The sequence below is a fragment of the Megalopta genalis genome, unplaced genomic scaffold (genome assembly GCF_051020955.1).
Source record: "Megalopta genalis isolate 19385.01 unplaced genomic scaffold, iyMegGena1_principal scaffold0070, whole genome shotgun sequence".
Taxonomy (NCBI): Eukaryota; Metazoa; Arthropoda; class Insecta; order Hymenoptera; family Halictidae; genus Megalopta; species Megalopta genalis.
In genome coordinates, this window is record NW_027476139.1 from 257629 (window position 1) to 279586 (window position 21958).

At 45.2% G+C, this 21958-nt stretch overlaps 1 protein-coding gene across 1 annotated transcript; it reads left to right on the top strand.

The window, feature by feature from the left end:
• Positions 1-211: 211 nt before the first annotated feature.
• LOC143261868 (vascular endothelial growth factor receptor 1-like) lies at positions 212-15647 on the top strand. Its single transcript, XM_076527986.1, is given in 12 exon segments — positions 212-406; positions 7194-7372; positions 7460-7508; positions 7510-7560; positions 7635-7785; positions 8481-8705; positions 9069-9237; positions 9610-9847; positions 10164-10495; positions 10877-10982; positions 11224-11679; positions 15582-15647. Coding segments are annotated over 12 exon segments (2217 nt in total).
• Positions 15648-21958: the final 6311 nt, after the last annotated feature.

Here is a 21958-nt window from a genome sequence, read left to right on the forward strand (position 1 = left end):
GCTAGACGAAGTGTGCAGACGAAATAAGTTTTTGATTAATTGCTTAATTTTGTTATAATATGTCTCGTTGCATGCTCATTAACTATGCTATCGAAATGTTCACGTAATTCTTACCTAATGGACATTTTTCTACAAATACGTGTTGTTCAGATGCCACAATGTGTTTCAAAATATTTTAGATGAAGTCGGGGAATTCGGTATTATTCTTACGATGGACCCAGTAGCAGAGGATGACAACTGGGAGCTGACCTGTGCTGCTTCGATTCTTAAATATTTGGACATTTTGGATAGGAGGGGCGAAAGTGGTCCAATAGTACAATCTGGTAATTTTACTTCCGATATTTACGCTAAGATCGCTTCAAAAATGTGCTTTTATACAATTAATTTTAAAGATCAACAAAGTTCGGTGAGAAATTGAACGAACCAAAAATAATATGTTTAAATTTTTAGACAGAATTTCTATCCATCGAGGGAAGACGCAGTTCACGTATAGATCAATTTTAAAGATACACAACGTGAAAATAGAGGATTCGCAAGAATATATCTGTACAGACACATCCACGGGTAATTTGACACGATCTACTGGATATCGTTTGGAAGTAAAGGGTAATTGGAAATGCAAATTCCTAAAAAGATTCAGTGATGTATTGTTGAATAATATTATTTTTTCGTTTTAGTTGCACGCGAGCGCCTATTATTACCGATACCAATTTGAAGAAAGACGAGATAATCATTGACCTTAAAACACAAGGTCGCAAGATAGTAGATTTTCTCTGTTTCGCGGATGGTATGCCGAAACCAAGCATCAGTTGGTTTAAGGTAATCAATTAGGAATTAAAGTTTGTAGGAGAAAATCCGATTCGATAGAACGGGACCGGAATCCGTACCCGGATATTTCATTTTCCGGAATACTGTTTTAACCAATCAAACTATCCCAGCCGATCGACAATACATTCTCTCCTAGATCTTACAAAAACAAGTCAGAAATATGTCAGACTCCTACATATTATATTTCTAAATCAGAGCAATATTTTACTGTCTATGTTACTTACTATTTTATTGTTTTATCATATTCGGAAATTTATTTTGATGCAAGTTATTAAAAATTGACATAATTTTTCCAGGACGGAACACAGTTGGTAATTAATAACGAAAAGTATAAGTTTTCCAATAACTTTTTTTTTTTTTTTTTGTTTAACGTGGGGGAAATCTGCTGGTCAGACACCCCCGTCCCGCCCGAAGGGCGGGGCGGGGGTAGTGCGGGTTTCGACCCGCTAAAACCCCCACGGCGGCCTAGGGCGCTGGCGAGTAGCGGGGGAGCCACGGGAACTCTCAAAGAACACAACCGCGGCTCCCCCTCGCCTGGCCGGCCACCAGGATGGAGTGGCGGTGGCCGGCCGCGTCCCGGGGGGGAGATTTATACTCCCCCCATGAATCATCTTGCTTCGGCGGTGCGGGGACCGCACCCCACACCGCCTCGTCACTCCCACTGTGGGGAGGACAGCTTCAGTTGGGGGGGGGGGTGGCGGGCGGCGGGCAATTAAACCAGTAATCTGGTACACCCGCCGCCCGCCTATTCTCATCTGCTCGGGGAGGGGGGCTCTAGGCGTGGGCGCACACGCCGCACCCCCCGCTCACGGCGACCCCGCTCGGCAGCCTCCTTCTGCAGCATCACCTCTTCGCAGAAGGCGATGGCTGCCGCCCATTTTCTCGGGCTCTCCAGCATGGCCCCAACTAAGCTGGAGAGAGCGAGGTCGCGACCAACTTCCCTACTTAGGACTCGGCACAGCACTGAAAAGGCGGGGCACACCTCCAGTGTATGCTGCGCCGAGTCCTCCTCCGCGCCACAGTGGTGGCACACCGTCGTCGCTTCTCGACCGATGCGACACAGGTAGACACCGAAGCAGCCATGCCCGGTGAATACCTGCGTCGCACGGTAGGAGAGCCTGCCAAACCGCCTCTCCCGCCACGAGGTGAAGTGCGGCAGGAGAGCCCCGGGGACGCGCTCGGCGGCATGGGAGCAAAGCTCCGCATGCCATCTGACGAGCGCTAGTCCCCGGGCCTGGAGCCCGAAGCCCTCGACCGCCTCCTGCTCCGGCGGGTCCCCCCGAGCCCGGCCAGCGATGCATATGCGCCTATAGACATAGGCGCGCATCGCCGCCTGCAGCTCGAAGGGAATTTCTCCCGCCAGAGCAAGCGCCGCCACGGTAGACGTGGTGCAGTAACCCCTTACGAGGCGAAGGGCCATTTGCCTCTGAATCCGGCGCAACAACAATGTGTTGCGCCGGTTTGCCCTCACGGACGGCGCCCAAATCGGGGCGCCGTATAATGCCATGGACCGCACCACGCCTAGGTATAGGCGACGCACCATATCGCCCGGTCCCCCGATATTGGGCAACAGGCGGCCTAACGCGGCCGCCGCCCTCTCAACTCGGGGGACGAGACGGCCGAAATGTGCTCCGAACCTCCAGTGGCTGTCGAGGATCAGTCCGAGATACTTGATCTCGGACTTCACCTCGACGCAGGCTTCTCCAACCCAGATCCACGATCTGGCCCGTGGCCGAGACCAAGGCCGTCCAAACCAGACGGCCTCGGCCTTCTCCGGGGCCACCTTCAGCCCCAGATCGCAGATCCTCGCGACGACGGCTGCCACCGCAACCTCCGCTCGTCGGATGGTCCTCTCGAAGGTGTCCCCGACGGCGACCACTAATGTGTCGTCTGCATAGCAGACGAGAGTGGCACCGTCGGGCAGGGGGGCCTTCAGGACTGCGTTATATCCCAGGTCCCACAGGAGTGGTCCTAACACGGACCCCTGTGGGACCCCGCAGTCCACTTCCCTCCGTATCGTCCCATACCGACCCGGGTATTCCACCCACCTGCCCCGCAGGTAGGCCCCGATCACCCGCCTCAGATAGGGAGGCACCTGGTGTTCAACTAGGGCCTCCCTAATGGCGGACCAGGGCAGGGTGTTAACTGCATTGACGATGTCGATCGACACCGCCACGCACACCCCGCCCCGTGCCACGGCATTGTCCGAGAGGGACTTTAGACGGTCAATTGCATCGACCGTCGATCGCCCCTCCCGGAAGCCGAACTGGCAGTCCGCCAGATCCTGGCCAACGCGGGACAGGTGCCTGGCGAGGCGGGCAGCAATGATCTTTTCAAAGATCTTGCCCACCTCGTCCAGGAGGCAAATGGGCCGGTACGCGGAGGGAGAATCCGCAGGCCTCCCATCCTTCCTTAAGAGGACCATCCGACTTCCCCTCCAGAGGTCCGGGAACACCCCGGACCTCAGGAGCCCGGAGTAGAGGCCTCTCAGCCTCTCGCCCAAGACGCTCATGGAAAGCAGCCAGACCCGGCCGGGGATACCGTCCGGCCCCGGGGCAGTATTCTTGCCCCGAAGCCATTTGACTACCCCGGCCATTTCCTCCGGCGCGACCTCCAGATCCGGGGACCACTCATGTCCCTCTAGCTGAGGGACGGGCCGGGACGCCTCCCCGCTGACGGGGAATAGCGCGTCCACGACCCGTCCGAGCATCCCCGGATCCAGGCTCTCTGTCACAGGGGGCGCCCAGGGACGCAATCGTCCCATCGCCATTTTGTATGGGCGCCCCCATGGGTCTCGGTTAATAGTGCCGAGAAGGTCGCGCCAGGCCTGGCTCTTTGCCTGCCTGATGGCCAGCTGCAGGGCGACCACCTTCTCTCTGTAACGCCCATACAGCTGGATAGCCAGCTCCACGTCGGAACGTCGTCGTCGACGGGCGCGGGCGCACTGGCGTCGCGCGCGAACGCACTCTGTGCGCAAATCCGCTATCGCGCGCGACCACCAGTACACCGCCTTCCTCGGGAAAACCCTGGCCCGGGGCATGGCGACGTCGCAAATGGACGTCATTGCGCCCCGGAACCAATGGGCCTCCCTTGTCCCGTCGACTGGCCCGGCCGGTGTTGCCGGCCAGGCCACGACGTGGGCTGCCGCCATCAGAGCGTCCTGGTCGAGGCGCTTTAGCGCCCACCGCGGCTGAGGCGATCCCTCATCAGCGGGGCGACGTCGGGGTGTCGATGGGGCGGCGGAAAGGCCGAGAACAATGTACCTGTGGTCTGATAGTGTCTCGACCTCCTCCGCCACCCTCCACCCCGTAATACGGCGCGCGGCGGGGGGCGTTGCCCATGAAAGGTCAACGATGGACCCCCCATTGTGCCGCACGCACGTATGGACCGAGCCCGTGTTTAAAAGACGGAGCTCGAGTCCCGCCGCCCAATCAAGCACCTCCCGGACCCTCGGGTTTGTCCCGGGGGAACCCCAAGCCGGCGACTTGGCGTTGAAGTCCCCCAGGACCAGCACCGGACGGGGCTGGCAGCGGGAGACGCATCTCCCCACCCCGTCCAGATACTGCTCGAACTCCTCGAGGGACCACCTTGGAGGTGCGTAGATCGCCACAACCGCGGTGCCGCCCCAGTCAACGGCCAGGTATCCCCGGCCGCGCTCGATAACGGAGCACGCCGGGGACCCCGGCCGGCCTGCCCATATTATAACGGCGGAGCCGCTCAGGTCCCCCATCCAATGTGGATGGTCGGGAATCCTGTACGGCTCCGCCGCTACGGCCAACCCGGCACCCCGCTCGGCCAGGAATTGCACCAGAAGGTCCTGTGCCCAGGCCGAGCGGTTCAGGTTGGCCTGTATTATAGGGCCCTTGGGCCCCATTGTGGGCAGGCCTCTACATCCATCGCCGCCGCGGGAGCGGTGGCCTCTGGGGCCTCTTTGGCCCCATCCGCCCCCGCGGGCGCGATGGTGACACCTTTTGGTGCCACCTTCGGCTTAGTTGCCACGGTGGCCGCCGCCTTGGCCACCGCGGTTTTCCTCCCCTTGCTTCCCCTGCCGCGTTTCGCGCTGGCAGGGCACGCCCGGCTACCGAGGCGGTGGCCGGCCGGCTTGCCTGCTCCCGCACAGAGCGGGCAGTTAGGTTTCGCCGTGCAGCCAGCCACCTTGTGGTCCAGACTGCCGCATCCGAAGCAGCATTCGGACCGGTCCTCGGCCGCAGTGCATCGCTGCCTAGTGTGGCCTAGGCCAAGGCAGCGATAGCACTGCAGGGGCCGGGCGCTGAGTGCCTCGACCGTCGCCTGGGTCCAGCCCACAGTAAGCCTTCCCGCAACCGCAACTTTGCGTGCAGCCGCAGTAGGGCACTGGACCCAAAGGGTGCCAAGTCCCGAGGGGGAAGACCGGATTTCGCCGGTCCTCACCTCCCCCTCGTCGCACCCTCCCACACGGGCAACTGCCGCGGCAACCTCAGCCGGCGTGGTCGAATCGACCAGGCCGCGCACCCTAAGGTCGGTCTTCTTTACCGGGCGCGCGACCTTCACGCCGGTGTCTGCCAGCGCTTCGGCCACTTTCGTGGCAAGGGCGGTGGCTTTGGCAGCCCCGTCGGCGCCGGGGATCTCCAAAATTAGAGCCCCCGTCACCGCCCTCCTCGGCTTCATCGAGACAATGCCAATCTCTGCCAGGTCAACTTTTGACCTGGCAGTGGCCATTGCCTCGGCATACGTCATAGCCCCGCCGGCCGGTACCGTTATCGTGACGGCAGCCGTGCGGGGCGGACGCGGCGGCAGGGGAGCCCTCTTGGAGGCAGCCGGTGCCACCCGTTTCGCCACCCTCCCGGTCGAAGAGGCCTTGGCAGCCGCCGCAGGTTTAACTGCGGCAGCTGCCTTTTTGGCCTTTCGGCCAACAACCTTCGACCACACCTCAGTTGGAGGTGCGGTGGAGGGCGGCGCAACAGCAGAGGCAGCCCTCTGCTGTGGGGGCTGCATCTGTGCCGCCTTAGCGGCCGGAGCCCCTCCTCTATTGCCACCCTTTTTCCCCCCTTTCCTGTCTATCGACAGGCTGGGGGTGGTTGGCACGGGTGGCACCGACCGCGGATCCTGCACCCGCGGGATCAGCTCCCTCCTGAACGATGCCAGCTTGGCATCGATCAGGGAGCCGATCTGTGCCAGCAAATTTTCTGGCACCGCTGCGGACGCCGGCAAGGGCCTCCCTCGCCCAGGGCGTTGGGGCCCCCGGGCGCCGGCGCTCAGCAGCGGCCCTGTGCCCCCCTCAGGGGCCGGCGGCGGAGGCATCTCGACTGCTGCCGGCCTCGTTTCCACCGCCTGACGGAGTCGGGCCACCTCGGTCCGCAACTCCGCCATCTGCTCCCTAAGGAGAGCGTTTTCCGATTCTAACAGCCGGGTGGCGTCGGAAGCTGACCTCATTGTCAGCTCCGCAACGCCCGCCCGGCTGTTCAGGGCCGCCGCTTGCAGGATCCGCACCGTGACTGGCCGCAACTCCCTTGTCGCATTAGAGATCTTGGCCACTTCGGCCAGGCTCTCCATTATCGACGCCGCTATCTCCCGCGTCGGACGGCTGCGAAGATTCGCAGCGATTTCCACCTCGTCCGGAAGCGGGTCGACCGATCTCCCGGGCTGCGGCCCCGGGGCCACCGGGTCAAAAATTGCCGCGATGAGGCCCCTGTTGGCCTCCGTCAGCTTACGTTTCGCCTCATAGAGGCCAACGTACTGACCAGTAGTCGGCGGTCTTCCCCTCTTCCTCCCTGTTGAGGAGCCAGGGGCGCTCTGCGAAGAGCGGTGAGAGGAGACCGAGTGGTCGGACTCCTCTCCCCCATCGCACTCGCCAAGGTCCACAGCGGACCTCTCTCTGCCGCGTGTTGCGGGAAGTTCCCGCAACACCGACCCATCCATGCGCTCGAGGCGCACGCTAGCCACGCGCGCCTCCTTCTCCCTCTCGCTTCCCCCCACCCCGGTTTTTTTAATTTGTGAACAATCCATAGTTGATCCCACGAGAATGGTCGGAAAAGAGGTCACCCCGGGTAGAGCCGCCATACCCGGGGAAGGCTAATACGCCCGGGGGGTCGCCAGGTACCCCGGGGTTGTCCGCTAACGATTGGTGCACCCACCAACCATAGCTGGCGCTTACTCCAGCTACGCCCTCTTCACCGCGCAACACTGCTTGGGGCTAGGGATTTTTTAGAGAGGTTGTCATCCTCGCGGTCCGGCCGGTTAAGGCAAGACCCCCGTTCCTGTAAAACATGACCACAGGTTTACGGTATGTGTCCGACTTTAGTTGGCCCCTCACCTCAAGCCACTCCGGCTAGGTAGAACCTGCCAGGGAATAAAATCCCCGCCGGCACAGCCTTGAGGATCATTAGGGCACGAAGCCCCCCCACCACGACAAGGTAGCGGACACGGGGGGGAGTTTTCCAATAACTCCCAAAAAAATTAAACTGGAATATCCATTGGAAGTCGACAGCGGCGAGTACGTGTGTCGGGCGGAGAATCGAAATGGGAAAGTAGAAGTTTCTCAACGAATAACGATAAAAGGTAATTTGTTAGATTGTGTAGTGTTGACATGTAGAATAAGAAAATTTACTTTACACTTGTTTTAATTAACAGGGTTCGGAATTGTAAGTAACAGACCTGTAGGTCTGATTATTTTAGTTGTTATGTTAGTAGTGCTCGTTCTGATGATCTACGCTCCTGGTGATCTACGTCGCCATGAGGGTTCGCCGTGATAGGGTAATTTCGGTTTGTGATATTACACCATGCAATTTGATTGTACAACAATCTCATCCATTTTTATGATGTTGCAGATAATGAGAAAGGAATTAATGGAGGCTGGTCTTACGCATTTCGAGAAAGGAGCTGTCGAGAGTTTGAATCCGGACTTGACAGTAGACGATCAGGCAGATCTCCTCCCTTATGATAAAAAATGGGAATTTCCCAGAGCAAAGTTGAAATTAGGTAAGCTTCGATTAAAAATCTTTCCTCGACATTTTTCCTTAAATAAAGTGTTTTTTACTATGTAATTTTGTTCTATTACTAAAATTCGTTCTCAGACGTATAACTTTCAAATTAAATAAGAATAAGTTTGATGATGTTGGTGTGTTAAATCTGCTTTATTTAAATATTGTTTGAATATGTTGAAATAGTTTGAATGTTATATAAAAATATATCGTCATACTGTGGAAACTCTAAAAAAACTACTGTAATTAAGAAATAACCATTGCAAGGCGATATATGTACTGAGGTAGGAGATACGTTAAGTACCTGCGATAACCATCGCCTTATGTTTCTCGTCGCAGGAGATAAGTCGCACAAAAATTAACTTTCTGGAAGCTTGAAGAACCTTCCAAAGTGGACACTTTGTAAAAAGCCGACGAGAAGCATAGTGAGAATAGAAACAATTCGCAGTCGCCTTTCGTCAACTTATATTTAAAAAATCAGCGGCTGGAGTTCGTATTATTTTACCCAATCTATTAATCGTACACTTCAAAGTTCGATCTTTTTTCCGTGATTAGAAAAATGGCTTCTGGATTTTTGTTCGAAATTTTGCTCTATAAGAACCGTCTGCCGTGTGTTGAAAAGCTAATAAAAATGTTAGTTCAACGGAGTATGTTTTGCTAATAATTTTCAGTAAATAACTACGTAATCTACAGGAAAACACTTGGGAAGCGGCGCATTCGGTGTAGTTTTGAAAGCGGAAGCTCTCGGCATTTGCAATGGTGAGGCGGTTATTACCGTAGCGGTAAAGATGGTCCGCCGTGCTCCCAATCTCATGTATATCTCTGCACTTGCCAGCGAACTCAAGATCATGGTACATCTTGGCAAACATCTGAATGTTGTCAATCTTCTTGGCGCTTGTACAAGAAATATCTTGAAACGTATGTCTTCTACCCACTAATTAATTTAGGGTACGCTAGGAACAAAAGTACCATTTTTCACATAAATTAGCACTGAGTATCGAAGCATGTACATATATTCATGTGATGCTTATTAATGATTACTTAAAGACACTTCTTTAATTATTTATTTACTATAACTATTTTATTTGGCTTCTCAAAGTTTGTTGATTGATGCTGCTAGAGGAGTTGTAAATTTCTTGCGAATTCAAAATTACTTTTGTTCAATTTTATTCACTGAATTTTTTTTACAACAATCAAGATCAATTATGATATTGTTAGTTAGTTTGATTACCATTTAAGTATATTTTATGTCTATTTAAGTGATTTATGTTGATTCTCCAGGTGAATTGTTAGTAATCGTAGAATTCTGCAGATTTGGAAATTTGCATAATTACTTATTGAGGCATAGAAACAGCTTTATCAATCAGATCGATCCAGCTACTGGCAAATTAGACCTCAGTATCGATCTCGATCTATCGACTAGACTTGCCTATCTTCGCAGCATTAACAGGTTCATTAATATTATTTTTCTTATATGCTTCCTTTTATTTATTAACAACTCTATGACGAAGAATCCATCTCATGTGGTTGTAAATGAACATCCGATATTTAGCAAATAACACTGTCATTGTTGAATTTCAAAATGTTATGCAGATTAGCTAATGTGCTTTAATTTCTATAAAGAACGAATTGTTGCACAGTTCAGCCAATTTAATATTATAATTAGTTATTTGAAATCACATTAAATGCACTTAACTAAATTAACAGGGGCGTGGCAGTGTCGTTTCATGCAACGAGATGTAACTATTTGCTTCTCGCGATTACTGCGATGAAAGGGATTGTGATGTTGATGCTTTTGTGTTCTCATCTGTCTGCGTGGTAGGGTAAAATCTATGGATTCGGAATCCGATTCAGTGCAGTATCACACCACAGTTATAGATCCCCAGGACATCGATATGGCGGCAGATGATCCCGTACTTAATAGCGGTTCTACTCAACCTAGACGGTCAATCTGTCGGGGAGACTGCAAGGACTCTAATTTCAAAACAATTTGCACGCAGGATCTGTTGTCCTGGGCATTCCAAGTGGCTCATGGAATGGAATATCTCGGCCAGAGAAGAGTGAGTTCCTGCGACTTCTTCTCGCAGATAATTCTATCAGAGCAAAATTACTTAAAAAGTTTCTATTTCCAATCGAATCATTTCTTCTAATCAAAAGAAGATGAAAATATCAATTATTTTTTATACTATTCACATTTTCCTATGTTTCACAATTTTATATATGTACTTAACTCAAATTAGCATAAAATCCATAGTCCATTCATGTATAATAATTGAACAACAAACTATAATTTTTGCAAAATTTCATTTGAATTGGAAATAAGTTGCTGAACAAATGTCTAATCGCATATACCGTTTCCGAAAAATGAATGTGCAGATACTGCACGGTGACCTGGCCGCTAGAAATATCCTTCTGGCCGATGACAATGTGGTGAAGATATCTGACTTCAGTCTGGCCAAAAGTTTGTACAAAGAAGAAATGTATAAAAAGAATAGTGATTGTCCATTACCTATTAAGTGGTTGGCCATCGAAACGATGAAAGATCTAATTTTCTCCACGCCGTCGGACATTTGGACGTTTGGCATAGTTCTGTGTGAGTTTTTCACGCTAGCTGAGACTCCGTATCCGGGAATGGAAGCGGAAACTGTGTATCAGAAGCTGATCGAGGGTTACAGATTGGAGCAGCCAGAATATGCCACCTTTGAAGTGTAGGTTGGCTCAAGATATTTGATTTGGAAAGGAATCGGAACAACTTTTTTTCAATTATATTCGAAAACAAGTTGGCTTACCGAGTTTTCAAAATTTGCATGCAAAAAGTCACTTATTACTTCCTGAGACATTTCTGGAAATTTTGGATCGATTTGACATTCGTTTGACAAGATATATAATATAATATAAAAATATATAAAATAATATATAATATATTATAATATAATATATAAAATATGTATAATATATTAGTATATATATATATATACTATAGCATGGTTAATTACGATTACGAGTAATCGTAATTTACGACTTACGAGTCGATCGTACGTACAGTGTAATTTGTTATCGATAACACATCCTTTGCTTTTCATTTCTAGGTATGACATAATGTGTCAGTGTTGGAAGGCTAAACCTTCTCTACGTCCGAGTTTCACGGAGCTTGTCGACAATGTAGGAAAATTGTTGGAGGACAATGTTAGAGCGGTAAGTTCCTCAACGTGATCTTCATATCACTTTATACAGGACGACATATTCATATCAATGACATCATTTCGGAAAGATTGCAATATCGGAACACGTTTTCGCATAATCCACATTTTATTGGATAATTGGAGGTCATGCTCATGTAGCATGCATATATTCGAGCATGATAATTTTGAAAGATATTTGTATTTATCTAATTAACACTAAGGGACTCAATTGTAAGCAAAATTGGTAATTTCAGCACTACATTGAATTAAACTCCTCATATCTGAACATGAACAAAACTCTGCTTGAGGGCGCAATGAACGATTATCTAATGATGGTCTCTGCTCCCGACCACATCATGCATTCTTCAACAACTCACAATTGCGAGAATTCCTCTGAATCTCGAACCATGATGAGCTCTGACTACTTGTGTATGAATGCCAAGGACGCTGTGGAAACATCGCCTATGCTGAACAATGAGGAGGAAGATCACTATTTGAAACCTATCAATGTTCATGAACGGAGGATGAAATTTGCCAAAAACATAGGAACGGTGAAGAACCATGTGGTGCATCCAGATCGGGATTACACTAACTATACCCGACCGAATAATTTGGAGCTGATAGATCAGAATAAAATCAGCGATGGGGTCGCAGCGAAGACGGAGCTCAACTGGAATTCGACGACCAACATGGGGTTCGCTCCAACACTTGTAAGCACTCGGGACAAATAAGCGAATAGGCATAATATCGCAATATTAACTGCTAATCGATTACTTTAAACCAACTGATTGATTCCGGTCATACCACCCGCAAAACAGTGAAAATCTACTCTCTTGTTACCTCGTGTTTTAAGGTCAATGATTATTTCGTCTTTCTTCAAATTGGTATCGGTAATAATAGGCACTTGTGCAGCTAAAACGAAAATAATATTATCCAACAATACATCGTTCAATCTTTTCTGGAATTTGCATTTCCAATTACCCTTCACTTCCAAACGAAATCCAATCGAACGTGTAAAATTATCCGTTGACATCCCTGTATACATATGTCCTTGCGAGTCCTCTATTTTAAGTTGTGTATCTTCAAAATTGATCTATATGTGAATTGCCTTTCCCTCAATCGATAGAGATTTTGTTTAAAAGTTTAAACATATTATTTTCGGTTCGTTCAATTTCTTATTGCACTTTGTTGGTCTTTAAAATTAATTGTATAAAAGCACATTTTTAAAGCGATCTTAGCGTTAATATTGGAAATACATAGAATTATCAGATTGTACCTCCTCCAATCAAAGATGTCCGAATAATTGTCATTCGAAACAACACGAATCAGCTCTCAGTTGTCACTCTCTGCTAATTGGGTCCATCGTGAGAGTGATACGAAAATCCCCGATTCTTGATCCTGTTCTTTTTATGATTCTTGATGCTCCTCCTGTTTCCTTATACTGGGCGTCCCAAAAATGTCTCGCAATACGGAAATGTGGAGTAGCTGAGGTCATTCTAAGTAACTTTTTCTTTGCGAAAATGTAACTGCGGCTTTGTTTACAAACACTGACCGATGAGAGTTGAGGGCGCGAAGTTCGAGAGCCCGCAGCACAAGGCTTTGACAGAAGGTCGAGACGGACTCGAGCCGCGTTCGAAGTATTGAACAAGTCACGAAGTATGAACGTTCCGGATTTTTTTTACTACGTAAAAGTTATATTTTTAAGAAAAACGCTGTTCACCTTTACTTTAGAACGTCTAAACAATATTTACTAATTTTTCGGACCCGAAATAATATCTAGTTTAACCGTGACAGCCGTTTTAATTGTCATGTGTACCATATGAAATTTTTATGCAAGGTGTACAGTGAGGATTAGCAAAATTCGTAAATGATATTTTAATTTAAATAATTCCGTGTCCGAACAGAATTCAACGAATGATTCGCAAAGCTGATTTAATAATAAATGATCACGTTAACGAATGTAAAGGATTTGTTTATTAGAGAAATATGAAAAATATTATTAATAAGAAACTCACCCATTTAGTTGAGGATGCATTTGCTGACTCGTATGCACTGACGTCGTACAACGTACAACTGATCCCAGGCTACCGTCGGTGACAGCAGGTCGGCCGCAGTTTACGTCTCTGCATATCTTGTCTATTTCATATGGCGGTACCCTGCACTCTTAGAACGTATTTAACGGTCGTTCGAGGAAAATGGTATCGGGTGTCATTTTCTCAGATGGCCGAACGACGAACGACAAGGGCCGACAAGGGTCGAGGCCTGGATTTTTTGGCAGTGAAACGTCGACTTCCGAATGAACGCGTCGAATAAACGATTATCCGCGAACGCGTCGTATAAACTATTTTCCGCGAACTTTTCCGTTTTTTTCCGTTTCGGATTATCAGTGATTAATTAAAATGTAGCTGTACGTTGTACGAGGTCAGTGCCCTTCGACATCGTGAGCCACAATTCCAGCCAGCAAATGCATCCTCAACTAAATGGGTGATTTTATTATTGATAATATTTTTCATATTTCTCTAATAAACAAATACTTTACGTCCTTTAACGCGATTATTTATTATTAAATCAGCTTTGCAAATCGTTCGTTGAATTCTGTTTGGACACGGAATTATTTAAACTAAAATATCATTCACGTACTTTGTTAACCTTCACTGTACACCTTGCTTAAAAATTTCATATGTTACACACGAGGTGTCATGCAATTAAAACGGCCGTCACGGTTAAATTTCTTATTATTTCGGATTCGACGAAAAATTGGTAAATATTCTTCAGACATTCTGAAATAAAGATAGATAGCGTTTTTCTTAAAATTATCACTGTAATGTAGTAAAATAAAATTCGGAAGTTCACGCACCGTGACTTGTTCATTGATTCGAACGCAGCACGGAGCCCCCATCATCTATCGCGCTCCACGGCCGAAGCACGTTTCTCTCGATCGGTCAGTTTTTTTCGTTAATAACTCGTAAATAAATCTGCGGATTGCATTTTCGCAAAGGAAAAAGTTGCTTCAAATGACCTCAGCTACCCCTCATTTTCGGCTGTTAAAATAATTGTAGAACACATAATTGTGGAACACATCTCAGGTACTCCCCATTAACGCGGGTGGAAATATATATTATATATCACGCAACTGGAGATGTTGTTAGTCGTTTTCCGAAACTACAATATTAAATTTAGAAAGATGCTTTGCGTATTTACTTACTTCTGAACGTGTGTTATTTAATGACGTCATTGCTACATTTTCTCATTTACGCTTTACAGCAAGATGTTTAAATGTAATTGTTGGGTATCGGTGCTTATGCATAAGCAAGGAACTCAAACTGTTCTTTTAGAGCAAAATAGTATTTTATTTAGTTAACAGAAACAAGGTGAGTAGAAGATGTGAAAGAATAGGATAAGGAGACAACCGAGTAAATGCAATTACTCTTGCAAAGGCTATCGTTCGACTGACTAGGCAGCGTAGTTTTTCTTTCTAAAGTTGCCAGGGGCACAGGATAAACACATGCAAGTGATTATCCTTACCCTGTGCATTTATTGCCCTGGCAGCGTCGTCTCTGGCTCGAACGTTGCATCGGTGAGCCGACCTATAAGTGTACGACCCCCTCCAAGGGTCATACCGCAAGATATAATAAAACTAGAATCTAAGCATGCATTTAACAAATACTTAAAACTATATAGACATTTCAATAGTAATAAATGAAACAAAACGGCAACAATTACGTGATATGTTTATAAAAACAGTTACAGAAAATACTCCTTCTAAACAAGACCTGGAGATAGAAGATGATGATGAATTTAAGTTTAGGTTTGACAAAGCAGTCGAACATAATGCAGCCAATAGAAATTTCATAAATTCTGAAGCGAAGTTAGCTGTTTTACGGTATTTTCATGATAAATGGAGAGATATGCAGTTACTCACTCAAATTCTCTAACATGCGGCCTATTATCCAAAATAGGTGAGATTTTTTCGCCGAAAAAATCATCACCTATCATTGTAACATCGGCGACGACGAATCGCTACGAAAAATCCCCCGAAATTTAAATAAAGCGTCCGTCACGTACAGCTCATAGGCCGTCTTTTTTCGCGGACTGTTCACACGCGATCGCGGAAACACACAAATCCGAATCGGTATTTACCATAAAAATTGTTCCGGACCATCACTAAAAAGCGACTCATTTTCAACTCGCTATTGCTTGCCATCATCAGCGATCGGCCCGTCTGTTTTCCGCCACGAAATTGCATGACTGGTGGCATCTTGCCGCAGAGGCGCTGATTGCCGCATTCCGGTCGCGCGATTTCAAAATTCCGCAACGGCGAGCGCGAACGGCGATAATTGTCTCTGCTGTCGTTCCGATTCCGTCTTCCAGTTTCATTCGCGAGGTTTTCCAATCGGTGCAGGAAAATCGACGGTTTCAAGTCGCCGATTTTCTCATGTTCCAGGAGCGTGCTCCTGAGTATCTGAGAGGCGCTGAATCAACTCCGCCTTCAGTGTCTCATACATATTCTGCGCTGGAGGGTTGTTAATAATGTCGCTCACCACGTCGTCACACTGATTTTTTAAATGCACATTGACGTAGTGATATTTGGTGGAATCCTTCGTGATTCCAGCCAGTACGAACTGGAACCGCGTCGTTCGGTGGAGAAAGACTCAACATCGCCGATGAATCACCATGAGGAACTTTTTCGCGTGATCGTTATAACCCAAAAAAGACTTGTCCTTGCGCGACAGATCACGTCGTGGTCACCAATTATGTGAGTGTACGAGAGAATAAAACTTGCTCGAGTCCGTTATTGTATATTATTTATTTTGGTCGCTAGAATCGCTTCGCTCGACCGCGAAGGTTCGGATCGAAAGATATGTAAACTACTAGTGCAGGAGTTCGTGGTCGATTGTCGACGAAACGATTTTCCAAAATTCTTAACAGCTTGAGGAAAAACAATTGCAGGGCACAGCATATTGCTGGCGGCGATTGATATGCCTGCCTCGAGTTTCGAGCATCGGGATTTACCAATTTTTGTATACTAGGATTTGTACCTGTGCTATTGCAACGGCCCTGTGATTTATTGTTACGTCGATGCTAAGGTTCGACGGATTCAGTCGACATAACATTTTAAAATTGATTTTTTAAAACATATTTTTGATACTCGATAGCATTTTCTTCGCACAGCCATTAATTACGTTCTAAGAGCGCAGGGTACCGACGGTTACAGCGGGTCGGACACAGTTTACGTCTCGGCATATCTTGTTTATTTCATTTGGCGGTACCCTGCGCTTCGAAGAAAATGGTATCGGGTGTTATTTCCTCGGACGGCCGAAAGACGAACGACAAGGGCCCACGGTCGAGGCCTCGATTTTTTGGCAGTGAAACGTCGACTGCCGAACGAACACGTCGAATAAACGATTATCCGCGAACGTGTCGTATAAACGATTATCTGCAAACGCGTCTCAGTCATCCTTCGTAATATCCACAAATGTTTCGGATTATCAGTGATTAATTAAGGGATCAGTGTTTGGTGACAGTGCAGTGAAAGATCCGCTGTACGTTGAACAAGGTCAGTGCCCTTCGACATCGTGAATTTCAGCAGGCAAATGCATCCTCAACTAAATGGGTGAGTTTCTTACTGATAATATTTTTCATATCTCTCTAATAAACAAATCCTTTACGTCCCTTATTTATTATTAAATCAGCTTTGCAAATCATTCGTTAATCTTCACTGTACACCTCGCATAAAAATTTCATATGGTACACACAAGGTGTCATGCACACCAGAAAATTAAAACGGCTGTCACGGTTAAACTTCATATTATTTCGGGTCCGAAAAATTAGTAAATATTCTTCAGACGTTCTAAAGTAACGGTGAACAGCGTTTTTCTTAAAAATATCACTGTTATGTAGTAAAAAAAATCCGGAAAGTTCTCATCTTGTGACTTGTTCAATACTTCGAACGCGGCTCGAGTCCGTCTCGACCTTCTGTCAAAGCCTCGTGCTGCGGACTCTTTCGCGGACCCTCTCCCTCGCACCATCACCTCTCATTGGCCAGTGTTTTTCGTTAATAACTCGTAAACAAAGCCCCAGATTGCATTTTCGCAAAGGAAAAAGTTACTTCGAATGACCTCTGCTACCCCTCATTTTCGGCTGTTAAAATAATTGTGGAACACCCTGTATAAACTGAGAAAGCCCATTTAGGCCTGTCATGGTCTACGGAGGGCATATTTCATCTAGAGTAAACTTCGTTTTCATATGATACTGCACATTTCCAGTTGAATGTTGAGATGATATTTTGACGCAGGCGTTTTTAAAAATCTTACATTTGTTCCAAACGTATGTAGGATTAGTTTGAAAATTAATGCTTCTTCTATCTTTTTTTTAAACGATTTAATAGCATACATGATTACACACATTTCCTTGTACTGCATTAATCCTCTAAATTGAGTGCGTGTTACCACTTTTTATACGAGGTTTTTAACTTTGTCGCCTTCGGTATGTCACAGGGAATTCAGCATGCATATAAGTCACCGAAATCTACGAGAGTTTGGTCATCGTCTAGTAAACTAGTTCCGCTATTATAAAAAAAAATCAAATCATTTAGTCCACTTTGAAAAATATTATCGAGTTTTAAAAGGTGTATGAACACTTTTGTGGGCCACTGTAGATCGAATGACACCTTAAGATTATGGACACGAATAATCTCAACAGACTCATCAGGAGTCTTGATTACACTGTCCGACACGATTTTTGGGTTTCTGTAGCCACTATGAAATTCTTGTAGAGCTTCACTTCCTGAACAAGAATCCGAAAACCGAATTGCTCCATCACCCTCAGTTTTTTAAATAAACGAACTTTTGTACAAACCCAAAATTTTCGACAAAAATGAGGTATTGCATGAAAAGTATAAACGTTAGAAGGTTCTAATTGGTGTTAAAAGATAGAGGAGAGTTTCCCGAATATAGTGGCATGCAATTTATTAATTGTTTTTGATCCTAAATAGCAATAAATTAATGTCAAAATTTAAAAAAGTGTCGACGTGAGCAGTTTCTGCGCAATATTTTTGTATTTATACGAAAAGTTTTTTGTTCAGCACGAAAACTCTACCCAGGATCGGATTCTGTAGACATTTTTGAAGAAGGAACGGCCCGGTAAAAGTGTCGGAACGATGTACATTTCGAGTGGATCGACAAAATGTTCGTCGGCAACATGTGCACGACGTTTTGCCGCCATGTCCTTCGCTGCTCGCTTCTCTCTGTCCGGCAGGGCCGAAGCTATGCGTAATCAACACCGATGGAGGGATCCCATGGGGCACCCACTTTTCGTAAATAATATTTGAATTTTTTTTAGTATTTCAATGTTCTGTTTTTTTTACATATTTCTGTGAATAATAATCACCAAACTGTGAAGAACCTTCTGCGAAAAAAATCACACCAGAGTATTTGCAGTGGATAACGAAAGTATTCGAACACTAGTATAATTTTGACTTCTACCATGTTTTTACACTGTACACGAACACTATTGACACTATAAGTTAATTAATAAACAATTTACACTACACACTGACACTATAAATTATGTAATATAACCTTCTAACGTTTATACTTTTCATGCAATACCTCATTTTTGTCGAAAATTTTGGGTTTGTACAAAAGTTCGTTTATTTAAAAAACTGAGGGTGATGGAGCAATTCGGTTTTCGGATTCTTGTTCAGGAAGTGAAGCTCTACAAGAATTTCATAGTGGCTATAGAAACCCAGAAAAAAAGTTTGATTTGTCGGACAGTGTTATAGTTACTTTTGTAAAAACAAGGTTTTTGCGAATAGCTATCAAGATCCCATCATCCCTAGAGTGGGATTTGTCATAGTTGACATGGTGGACAACATAAGCTGCATGTTAGAAAGCTGTTTTGATTCTTGGACTGCAGAGGCTTAGTTGGAGAAGTTGTTCAGTCCGGGAGGATTATTGGACGGCAAAGGTGCTTGTCGGGAGGTGGAAGAGGCTATCTGGGCATAATAGAAAGGTTGGGCATGTTGCGCAAGTTGATGGAATTATCCGGGGACGGAGCGACCCGGACGAGAGAGTAGTTTGGCCAGAGGGACATGGTGCGAGTGGGGGCCCCCGATGTGTGCCGTACCGAGAACGTCGCCTACTTTGTTCTCTGGTGTTGCAACCAGAGAACCCGATTTTATTGTTCTGGGAACGTAGGGTAGGTTATTTGGGCCTATACGCTAATTAGATGTTATTTTGTTTTCTAAATGCTTGGCCAGAGCAGGACAATTGGCCGTATGAGGACCTTTGCAGTTGAAGTACTTTGGAGTGACTTCGTATGGCCATTCCTCCTCCAACTTTAATCTGCTCCCTGCGCATTTGACGCATGCCGGGGGCAGATTACAGTTGGAGGAGCAATGACCGAAAGCTTGGCATCTATACCATTGTGTGTGCTTGGTACGAGACATATACTTGTCCCAGTGAACTCTAGCCCTGAATATGAACTTGACTTTTTTGACGTCTTGAACTGTGGTGTCCATTGGGAAATTGACTCGGTAGGCATTAGTCTTTAATGAGATAGCAGGCCGTTGGGGTTAAGCCTTGGGTAGAGATTTGTTGGATAATTTCCTCTCGGGTATAGTTAGATAATCCTTTGAGGACCATTGACAAGGCTTTTCGTTTTTGATCGTGAAATTATAAAAGAGAATTTTTTGTCTTGGAGACCTAGTTTTAGTTCTTTGAAGTCTTTGATGGATGTGAATTGAATACGAACATTGCTTCTATTAAATTTAAGGGCGTAGTTGCTACCGTACGAGGTCGTCAATTACTTTTCAAATTTGGTGACTGGATATTTGAAGATGTATATGTAGATATGTATATGTAGGTAGTTTTTCAGAAGTAACCTCCAACTCGGATACGGGTTCTTGTTGCGGTCATTTGAGTTGTTGCTAGGCGTTGTCGATACATTATTATTATATGATGGTTTGGTAATGGTAGTGGTAGGTTTGTGACGTCCGGTTTGTCATTTGAGGAGCTATCATTATTAGGGTTTTTGTTTGATGAGTCGATCGCGGTGAAGAACGCGAAATGATTGTGAGCAGGAATGTTTGGAAGGGCTGGAAAATTAATATTAAATTCGCTCAAGGTGTTAGCTGGGCTATATAGTAGTGATTTAGGTTTCGAACTGGTTTTGGATGTGAAATTTTTGGAATTTTTGGATTTGATAGTATGAGGTTTTTTAGCGAAATTCTCGACCGATCTGACGGTAACTGACTCTGAATTTGAGGGTGAGAGAGCACTGAATTTGTTTCAGCACGACGGCGCTTGTGAGGCCGATTCAAGTTCCGACATGCTGAGTGCTTTGGATTGAGGGTTTTTATGATTGTCGCCCGGTTTTCGGTCGACGATTGCATCGGGATATGGGCTCACCGTTTGCTATGATGAATTTGAGTCGTCGGTGCTGACATTCATGAGATCGTCAGCAGCAGGCGACTCGGTGCTATAGTGGAGTTCCTGTTGTTTCAGGAGCTCTCTGTCATCAGTATGTTGACTATAGCCGGTTTGGAATTGAATTTTCCTTATAATTCTGTCGTATCTATCGCCAGGCTTGCCCCTGGCGAATACTGATTGTCGTTTTCTGATGGGTGGCACTACTGGAGTTGAGACTAAGAGTTGAGACTAAGCTTCAAGTATATTAGAAGTGGTCAATACATATAGGTTGAATAAGTTATTTAATCTAGTAAATGTTGGTATTGAATTATATAATATGTATTCAAAGGAAGAGTGCTTAAAATTTATAATAGAAAATATTATTGAATTTTTTAACAACACATCGCCCAATGAAAGCAATATCAATGATTTTAATGCAACAGATAATGCATTTATTGTAAAAGATGGAATTTTACCTTTTTATGATTTATAAACGTTATTATTCAAGAAAAAAGGGCTCAAAGAATATAAGAAGGCTATATTTTTAAAATTATTCAAACTTTGCACTCGTAAATACATCATAGAATATAATGATATGAAAAATATCTTCATTGCTATAGGAATTAATATCTTCTTTGATATAAGATGCATCAAGTCTAAACTGAGACTTTTAACAATTGAATATAGTAGTATAAGCGAAACAAAACTCGTTAGAATAGACGAAATAAAAAAAATACTATGTAACAGAATAAAAGACGCGTCTCCTCCTGATAATCTAATCAAGCCAAGGCCTCTTGACAAGTTGATCATGCTCTATTCGTATGCATATAAGTCTGTTTACAACAAAACTTGGAAAGAACTTTCACTCTCTCAATTTTTTAGTTTTTTGTTTTTAAAAAACGATATTACATTGAAAAATATGATTAAAAGCTTTAATCACGGAACTGTGCATAAGAATGCTTTGACTGAAAGTGCTATTTGCCTTGATCTTGATGACATCACCATTTGAATGATTTGATTCATCATTATGGTCCTAGTATAATAGATGAAGATTTTTCTTTGCATCACATTGAATTATATAATCTTGAAAAGGATCTTTTTTATAAATTATCAAGAACAAATCTGTCCTCTTTTTGTATGAACAAATATGATATAACACTTGATGATGGTATTTTTAGTAGTCCGAACTCTATGATACCAGATATTACTCATTCTTTTGAATTTTTAAACGATGAGAGTGTAAATGAAGTTAATCATATTCAATATACCTTTTTAGATTTGAATTTTAGCAACGCGATATGTACTTTGAAGAAAATAGTTTCTATAATGACAATTGCATAAGTATGTTCGATAACAACAAACCTGTTATTAGATCTGAAAGTAACATAGAATGCGATGAAATTATTCCTATTTCTGATACAGATGTAGTTTTTTTAAACAATATAATCGATGATGAGTAAAAAAACAATCTGCTTTCTTGGCTAGTTCAAAATACTGATGACAGTGAATTTATTAGTTCAAATAAGATTAGGATGTGTTTTTTTAATAGCTTGGGAAGACCAAGTACAATAATCTTGAA